Here is a 9,388-nt window from a genome sequence, read left to right as displayed (position 1 = left end):
AGATGACAAGACTTATGACAAGATGCGTAATATCACTAACATCAGATAAATGAAAATTAAAACATCATGAGATAACACCTCAAATGTTGGAATGGCTATCATTAAGGAAAAAAAAAAGTGCCGAAGAGGACATGGAGAAAAGGGAACCCTTGTGCATTGTCGAGATTGTAAATTGGTACAGTCATTATGAAAAATGATATGGAGATTCCTCAAAAATGTAAAAATTGAGCTGCCATATGACCCAGCAGTACCACTTCTGGGTAGTTATCTAAAGAAAACAAAAACTAATTCAGTAAGAAATGTGCACCCCTATTTCATTAAAGCATTATTTACAATAGTCAAGATATGGAAGCAATCTAGGTGTCCATAGATGAATGCATAAACATGATGTGGTATACACACACACACACACACACACAGCATATATGTATATATACTCAGTAAAAAAAGGAATGAAATCTTTGTATTTGGGACAACATGGATGGACCTAGAGGATATTGTGCTAAGTGAAATTAATCAGTAAAAGACATACCGTATTCGACTTATATGTGAAATCTAAAAAAACATATAAACAAACACCCATAGAAACAGCAAGCAAAAAGGAGAGGTGAGGATGGGTGAGGGGAAAAAAGTTGAACTAAAATATGTTAATGCCAACTAGAAACATTACTAAACACAAATCATTGTGTGGAACTAATTGAAATGGAGCAGAAACCAGCTCCTTTTATGATTTTTTTGCAATTGTGCTGGTTGAGATATGGAATAAGCAATGTGACAAGGCAGTCCATAGGAGAGTATAAATGTGATTAGTACAAACTGGACAGAATGTGAAAAAGTCTTGGGAAATATTGTACCAAGTCCTTTTGGTTGCAATTCAGAGACCCTACTTTATGATATCTTATGATGGACCGCACACACACAAAAGAGCTATGTGTTTTTGGTTGAGGAATGACACTATTAAGAGGCAGAATAATGTGGATTTAAGGGTAGGGGACAGGCCTTTTTTCAAATACAGCTCTACCAAGGACTAGAACGGTAGGAAATTTAATTTTCTGTGGTTCAATTTCTTTAAATCTAAAGGGGCAGAAGGAGGATCATTGGGGATATAACTTAAGGTTTGCAGCTTGCACCTGTATAGAGAGGAATGAATTGCTAAGTCGATCCCAGAGGTTAAAACAAGACTGGTTTTTCAGGAGAGTCTTCTATTAAGTTGATGAGGGTCTGGCAATTCCAGTAGGAATGGTCAGAGTTCTTAGTCATCAACTTTGGTGGTTTAGAATCAGCTATGGTAAACACTGATCTAAAATTAGCTGCTGCAAGTAAAAAAATTTTCTTTTATAGTATATATGTGATGCAATTTCCTTTCTACTCAAGATTGTATTTATAAGATTTATCCATATTGATACTTGTAGAGGATGACACCCAAATTTTGGTGTACAGCAACGGAGTGAATGGGGCAGGAAAAGCAGGGAAGAGAAGCAGATCTGGAGTGGAAGTAGAGATAATGTGTGGGCACTGGGACAATGAAGACGAAGTAGGAAATACTTAATTTACCCTCTCTCCCCCTTAAAGATGCTTTTAGATTAGCCTCAATCCTAAGACATATGCTCAAGTGAGACAATTGTCTAACCTGTGGCCACCATATTCCCTACAGGTAGAAAGTAGTCCGTTCCCATTGCAGGGAAACAACATGATGGAGAGAGGAGGTGGGTTGGGTGACAATCCTCCCAGATGGCCTGCTTCTAGCTTACACCTAGTAATGTGTCCCTCCATTAAATGAGTCCAACTCATCCTCAGACGTCCTCTTCGTGCTTCGATGGCCTCCTCCACTGGCCTGGCCCAACTCATATTCGGCCTCTTGCAAGCCCCGACTCAAACTCTCAGTTTCTGGCACTTGGCCAGCAAGGATTGGCGCTGGAACTAGCCTTGGTGGGACCTGTCCGCGTCCTTCCCGCGCCCTGCTGGGGCATTCAGCGCTCGCACTACGATTCTTCGCCCCAAGCCCCGCCCCATATCCGCCCTTTTCTATGCCCCGCCCCGTTTCCGGACGCTGAACGCGCGGCGTGCAACTCCACGCCTCAAGCCCCGCCTTCACGCTCCGCTCCGGCCCACAACCCTCCCGGTCACGGGGTCGGGGAGCTCCCATTGCGACTTTTCCGGCGACATTTTCGGCTCCAGGGGTCTGCCTGACGGTTTGCACGCCTTCGTCCACCGCCGCAGACCTTCGGGGAAGCGGTTCGGGTACTTGGAAATTGTTGTTATATATGCCAGTTTTGACTTTTTGGAATTATATAAGAGGTTTGCTGCCTCTTGCTCTTCGTCCCCTTGCTTCAGGCGGGGGCTTCGTGGTTGCTTTTCGCGCATTTTCTGCTTTCCTCAAAATAGATTGTGAAGCTTGTGGAAGTCTTGAGCTCTTGAGGCATGTATGCTTGCTGATACAGCGTAGTGCTGCTTGGTTGGCTGGAGGTTTTATTGCTTTATCGCCTTAAAAATCTCGGTATCTCAGTGCCACTTTGAATTAATGGATTCTGGGTGAGATCCCAGGCCTCCACTTTTTATAGACACTTAGTTTAAACAAAACAAATGGGGTATGTGTTGCTTTCAATCTTAGCGTCACTGGATAGCAAATGTATGTATACAAGAAATTAGGAGTTGCTTTGCCAAGGGTGTAGTGTCGTAATCATGACTTGAGTTTTCCTGTGTTTTATCCTCCTTCCCCCCCACCTCCCACTCTAACTAAAGAACTGAGTTGAATGCAAAAGTAAATAACCGTTTAAAAGCCTTACCAAAAAAAAAAAAAAAAAAAAAAGCCTTAAGTATTGAAATAATTTGATTCTTTGGACAGGAGCGAAAAGCAGCACTTTCCCTCCCTCCACCCCCTACGCAAAAAAAGGGACAATTAAAATAGTTGAATTAAGGGCACAGGAGATACTTGCTTTCTAATTTAGTAATATATAACTTGTTTAACTGTTGAACAGGTTAACTGATTACCTGTACAGAACTGGTCAGTGAATTTTGCTTATTTTCTTGTGGGCCTGTGTTATTTGAATTGAAGTTATTACAAAAATGGTATTTATTCAACATTTACTATGTGCTAAGCACTTTTACATATTACCCCACTTAATGCCTATAACAGCCCCAGGAAATTTGTACCATTGTTCTCCTCATAGTACAGTGAAGGAAACAGGCTTAGAGAGGTTGAGTAGTTGCCCATTACTTTTAGTTGTTAAAGAGTGGAGCTAGAACTTGGACCCACTTCTTTCTGACTGCTGGAGAGCTGTGCTGTTAACCACGTCTGATCCAGCCCCTCCTCTGCAGGTGCAGGCCTGGTGTAGTCTCCTGTCTGGACAGAGTGAAAGGGAACAATGCAGAAGGACTCCGGCCCACTGTAAGTGTATAGTGAATGGGAGTGTTATAGCCAGAGCTTCTGGAAACCAGAGTTCTTTTTTCCCATCTAAAAAGAGCACTAAGAGTAGACTGCCTGGATGGTATGGGGTATAGGAGGATGGACATGTAGGCCAGGGTTTGAGTCCCAGCTCTGCCACAGACTAGTTGTATAGTTAGGCAAGACATCTAACCTTTGGGCTTTATTTTCATTTGTACAAGGATAGGATTGTTCTGGGTTGATAATCTTTTAGTTCCATCCAATGATTGAATTTGTTTTTGTTTTTTTAAACATGGTTGGCACTGATATCTTACTCCTGTTTTTAGAGTGCCTTTACATTGGATTGGCTTTGGCTATGCAGCACTGGTTGCTTCTGGTGGGATCATTGGATATGCAAAAGCAGGTATGATTTGTGGTTATTTAACCTCTTAAGATCTTCATGTTGTTCCTGATGAAGAGAGGGAGTCCACAGAGTCCCCAGAGTGCAGTCTTGAGTGAATTTTGCTTTAGGCCCTTTAGCTTAAGTGAAGGCTTATCGTCAGTCCCGTAGCTCTTCCTACAGTATCTCCTTTTGCACTTGCCTTCATTTATCTGGCTGAGCTAAGCCAGGCTTCTTATCAAATTACTTGTTTTTGACTGTTTATCTACAGATGCTGGGCAGGGATGGTAGTCGATTATTATTATCATCAACTGCCATACATCAGCCTTGACCCCAGAGTGCTATCTCTGTGGTCTTTAAGTAGCAGGAGTCTTCACATACTCATTTTTTGGAGTCTCCTTGTTAAACTAGGCACGGATGTGGTCAGAGAACGTGCTCGTTTCTATCCCCTTCCATATCTCCACCCAGCACGTGCATGCAGGTGCATTAGTGTACCACGCACACACACCAGAATTCTTATTCTCCAAATCATTTTTTAAGTCGCTGACCCTACCTGCTAGAGGAAAGATGGATGGTGTAGTCTGACCTTGTCTTCTGTGGTGATTTTACCAGGGCTATTTAGCAAACTCCTGAAAACATTTTGTTCTTGAGAACTTGGTTGTGAACGGTGTTGAAAGTTCTCTTTGCTAGTTTCCTCCGTAGGGAAGGGAAGTCTGGTGGATTCTGTTAATGAAATAAGTATCTGACATTACAGTGCAGGCATGTGTTTGCTTTCCTCCAGGTAGTGTCCCATCCCTGGCTGCTGGGCTCCTCTTCGGTGGTTTAGCAGGCCTGGGTGCCTATCAGCTTTCTCAGGATCCAAGGAACATTTGGGTTTTCCTAGGTATGTCAGCTTCCCCCTGGGGTAAATATGTATCCAGAATGCTCTGTCAAAGGCCCTGGTTTGGTGGGATGTGGCAGGTTCTTCACATTAAGACAGTTTCACTGCTTCTGCCAAGTCCTAGAGAAGTTTTAAAATGGAGGTGGGTGGGGCAGTTGTGCTGGTTTCTGCTTATCTTTTATGTACAAAATATGGAAAGGTTTTTACACATCATGAATTTAGATTTACCCAGTGAAATTAGTATTAAACTCCTCATATAAGGCAAGTATATACCTTAATCATTGTGATTGCTCACTGAAGGCTGTGTGCTTGAGCATCACTAAAAGGTCACATCTGGGTTAAGTTTTCATCAATATTAAATTTTTCCCATTTTAAAATCATTAGCCCTTTAGCAGTAAGCTAAATGCAAAGGACAGGCCTTGCCTTCAAGGAGCCTATATGTTAATTGGGGACATAAAAAGTGACTCTGCAGGGCTGCTGAAATGCCTTGTGAGTAGCACAGATAGGAGTACAGAGAAGGAAAGATTACTTCTTATCAGGGTAGCTTTTGAAGTGTTTTTATTGAACTCACCTTTATGTCAGACACTGCTAAGAGTATGGGATCCTCACTTCCTCCACAAACCTATAGTGTGAGAAAATGTGCAGTTGTGGCCGTTATAAGTGTGGTGGGGAGAATAAGCTTGTTAACAGGGTGGTTTATACAAGTCAGTGTAGTCTGGGAGAGGAATCAGCGATTCCTGATTTGAGGCATGCAGCTCTCAGCTCTGCCTAATAGCTCCCTCACTCAAGCTGTGGAATGATTTTCAGACCTCTTTTTTTTATTTGTGATTCTGCTGCTTCAGTCTAACAAATCACCCTCACTGTCTACTTAAAGAAAAAACAGCAGCCATTATTTGGAGACTCCACGCCATTTACTTCCAAGCCTTCCCTTGTCCTGTTTCTCCTCTAAGGCCAGTCAGCCTCTCCCCACCAGCTTTAGGTCTCTTCTTCAACACCTTGGAGCTTTACAATGTCAGTGATGCCATCTCTTATTTGTATTCTACATTTCAGATGGATCCCTCTCACTGATGTTCAAATGCGCTCATTTCACCCATTTAAAAATAAAAGGACTTCTCATGGCCCCACCTCCTTTTCCAGTTACTGTTCTTCCCCTTCAGAATTTCTCTAAAAAAATTTATTATACTATCTTCATTTCCTCACCTTTCAGACAGTCACCATTTCTTTCCCCTGTCCTGGGAAATACATAACTCTCCCTGAGGCGGCCAGTGATCTGTTTTTTTCAAAATCCAGTTTACATTTATTAGTCCTCATTTAATTTGGCTGGTTAGCTGTTCTCAGCTGTACACACCAATCCATTATTCCCTATCCTGGCTTTCTTTTTTATTTTGTCATTCTCTTTTGTTGGCCCATCATCCTTTTTGGCCACTAAATATTAAAGTTCTTAAGGTCTGATTCTTTATCTTTTTTATACTTTCTCACTTGATAATGTCATAAAAGCCCAGGCCTTAAATTACTACTGATACACAAATGACTCACAAATGTTTATCTCTCCAGGCTTTACTCTTACATATACAATTGTCTACTTGAAATCTTTTAGATGTTTCAAGGCTGACTTCATGTCCTCACACACATTGGGTCTTTTGGTGTTCTCCATCTATTCAGGTCTTGATTGTACTCTCTCCCTTCATCTTTATGTCTTACTCATCAAGTGCCATCAATACTACTTTCAGCACATATCCTAAGTTGTCTCCTTCTCTATCTCCATGGCCAGTATCCCCATCCTAGTCATCCTTCTCTCTTCTCTGCATTTCTTAACATGTCCAGTTTCCCTGCAGTTCTCCATCGTACAAGATGAATTATATTTTCAGAATGCAACTTGCCTTAATGTCCTTTAATGGCTTCTTATTGCTCTTAAGATGAAGACCACAATCCCTAATACGGCCTTCAAGGCTCCATATGGTCTGGCCCTTCTTCCTGGCTAGCCAAGTCTTGACTTCTGCATTACTGGCCTTTCGCCACAGGGCTTCGCATATATTATTCCATCTGCTAGAATGTGCTTTCCCTCCCCTTTAGCTCATTAACTGCTCTTTAGATCTTGGCTCAGTCTACACTTCCTTAGCAAATCCTTTCATGGTCTCCCTGAATATACTGGGTCCCCCATTTATCATGTTATTGTATTGCATTAATTATACCTGTAGCACAAATTATACTTTTTTAAAAGTTTTTATTTGTGATTCTTTAAGGTCTGTCGCATTAAACTGGAGACACTGTTAGGGCAGAGACCTTTTTGATGACAGTTCTTTTCAACATCTAGTACAATAGGTATTTTAACAGATGTTGAGTGAGAACAGCATACAGGGTAAATAGAATTGGCAAAGAACAGGAAAAAATCTTATAGCAGTTTTGGAGGAAATTAAGAAATTTATGACTGAAGAGTGTTAGGAGATTAGGCTAGAAAAGTTGACCCAGTCTGCGAGGGCCTTATATTCCAGTTTTTGTACTTAGTCCCTTAACGATGTTGGTGGCCAGTAACGTTCCCACAAATTGGGAGGTAAGAGATGGGGTATGGCCCTTGAAAGATCGGTGGGACTTTGGTCACTTTTAATTCTCTCAAATACAAGATTTAATGATCTTTGACTCTTTATTTTTCTCATCAGTTACATCTGGAACCTTGGCTGGTATTATGGGAATGAGATTCTACCACTCTGGAAAATTTATGCCTGCTGGCTTAATTGCAGGTGCCAGGTACTTTCTGTTTTATTGCTGTTCTTTACTAGTATGGAGTTTACTAGTTCACTAGTTTGGGCCAGAATGCCCCAAATATTTTGTACATCCATAAATTTACTTGTTTCAGTATATCTGATGCTGATTTAATGTCAAAGTAGCGTAAGTATATTCATTCACTATGGAAATAGTTGCTCTCATACTTGCTCTCTGGTCCATCATGGCTCCTCCCTACAGTGGAAGAAGCTTCAGTGCAAAGCCATGACTGCAGCTCTTCTGTGACTTTCAGTGTGGGTTCTATATTTTTTAGTTGTATGGGTGCCCTTTATTATTGAAAATAATGCTAGCAGGGAATTTTGATTGATTCCTGTTTTCTTATTAACTTCGATTATAAAATCCAAACCAGATTACTTTTTAAAAATATACAGTCCTTAAGCATACATAATAAAGAGACTCTGAAGATAAGGGAATTTTAAAAAACCTGTTTTGGGAGAAGATTGCTTACCAGACTTTGATGATAGTTATGATGCTGTCAAGCAAAATGTTTTATAGTCAGTGTAGACCAAGGCCAAGAGCAGTAATTCAGAAGGCTGCTGATCTACCGTCCATTAGCTAGCTCTGTGACTCTGGGGAGGCCTTGGTCTCTCCAGCCCTCAGTTTTCTCATCTCTGAATTATTAGGAACTCCAACTCATGTGGTGTACTGTTTTAAGGCCTCAGCACAATATTGCCCCTTGGCATGGTTTTTCTTTGGTGCCTTCTAGGGTTGGAAGTTCCATCTCTGTCTGCTCTGCCATGGTATCTACTCCCCATGCAGTGAGAGAACTGTGGAGTCCTAGTCCCTTAATAGTCAAGTACCTGTTCTGTCCTTTACCTGACATTTTTGTTTATGTGTGTGTTTTCCTTTTAACAGTTTGCTGATGGTCGCCAAACTTGGAATTAGTGTATTCAGCAGACCCCATCAGTGACAGTCATATCCCAGCTTGGACTCATGAAGAATTTTAAAACTTCTACTACTTTTAGTGTATTAAGGGAAATAAGTTCAGGATTTTCACATATTCTGACATTTTACTTAAAAACAAAACAAAAAAGGAAAAAATAATACTGAACTTTGCAGAGGAAAAAATCAGCCCTTATCATTACAACCTTAAAGAGGTGGGTAGTATATAATGCAAGAGCTTATTATTATAATATCCTCATATAGTTTGATTTTTATATGTTGATATCTCTTTCTGTATCTTTCCATAAAGTCTCAAGGGGTTAAATGTTAGCTGTCAACATTGCGGGCTCTGAAACCCCACACCATTCTTCAAGGAACAGTAAAAAAAATCTCGTAGGAGATTTTGTTCTTTTGCTCACCTGTCTGTTCTTTTGCTCACCGTAGAGCACAGACCTACTTTGAAATTATGTTAAATGAAATAGCAATGAAAATAAAGTTTACTACAATATTTTCTATGTTGTCTTCATTGCCAGAACTGTTTAGAACATAAAATGAGATGTGGATAGCAGGAAGACATAGGAACATGAAAGCGTTTTATATATATTTACTTAAGAATTACCCATTTTGAATAAAGACCAATAATGACAGTTATTATTTGATTACACATTGCATTGAACTAGTTTTAAAAATGATCTGATTAAGTATTTCTATTCTAAGATTAGGACTGTGTAACCAAAGGAAAAAATAAAATTTGGTTAACTAGTTAATCTGTAAATGTGAAAATAAAAGACCTGTCTGGGACTCAGATTACCTAGGTTGGTCTCTAATTTGGACACATTAACTGGATACTGATACATTTTCACTATTGTTTTTTTAGCATTGAGAATTAGCTCATTTTAACCGAAAGCGATATCTGCTACTTCCGCCCAAACTGGTATTGAATTTAGAGTATAATTTAGTCACCTATTAATTTTATGTATTTGCTTAAGCCTCTTGAAAACAGCCCTAGTTTTCTCATCCTTGTTTTGTGCCAGGGCGCATTCTTAAAGCGTCATGTTTAGAGATCTACACCAGGGGATGT

The 9,388-nt window shown here is 40.4% G+C and overlaps 1 protein-coding gene across 1 annotated transcript; it reads left to right on the top strand.

Annotated features, from left to right (window-relative positions):
- The first annotated feature begins 2,090 nt into the window (after nt 1-2,090).
- On the top strand, nt 2,091-8,818 carry TMEM14C (transmembrane protein 14C). The gene is made up of 6 exons (XM_039858022.1): nt 2,091-2,241; nt 3,319-3,388; nt 3,712-3,788; nt 4,546-4,647; nt 7,302-7,389; nt 8,281-8,818. The coding sequence occupies exons 2-6, from the start codon at nt 3,366-3,368 to the stop codon at nt 8,333-8,335; spliced, it is 345 nt and encodes a 114-aa protein (XP_039713956.1). The 5' UTR covers nt 2,091-2,241; nt 3,319-3,365; the 3' UTR covers nt 8,336-8,818.
- The last annotated feature ends 570 nt before the right edge of the window (nt 8,819-9,388 follow it).

This window comes from Pteropus medius, unplaced genomic scaffold (assembly GCF_902729225.1).
Source record: "Pteropus medius unplaced genomic scaffold, Ma_sr-lr_union100, whole genome shotgun sequence".
Taxonomy (NCBI): Eukaryota; Metazoa; Chordata; class Mammalia; order Chiroptera; family Pteropodidae; genus Pteropus; species Pteropus medius.
The sequence above is the reverse complement of the archived record's forward strand: the minus strand, read 5'-3'. Positions and strand labels throughout refer to the sequence as shown.

Bases quoted from the DNA above. Each gene is read 5' to 3' on its own strand.
- TMEM14C (XM_039858022.1), top strand. From the start codon at position 3,366: ATGCAGAAGGACTCCGGCCCACT. The intron at 3,389-3,711 runs GTAAGTGTATAG...TCCTGTTTTTAG, and splicing joins CAGAAGGACTCCGGCCCACT to AGTGCCTTTACATTGGATTG. The intron at 7,390-8,280 runs GTACTTTCTGTT...TCCTTTTAACAG, and splicing joins GGCTTAATTGCAGGTGCCAG to TTTGCTGATGGTCGCCAAAC.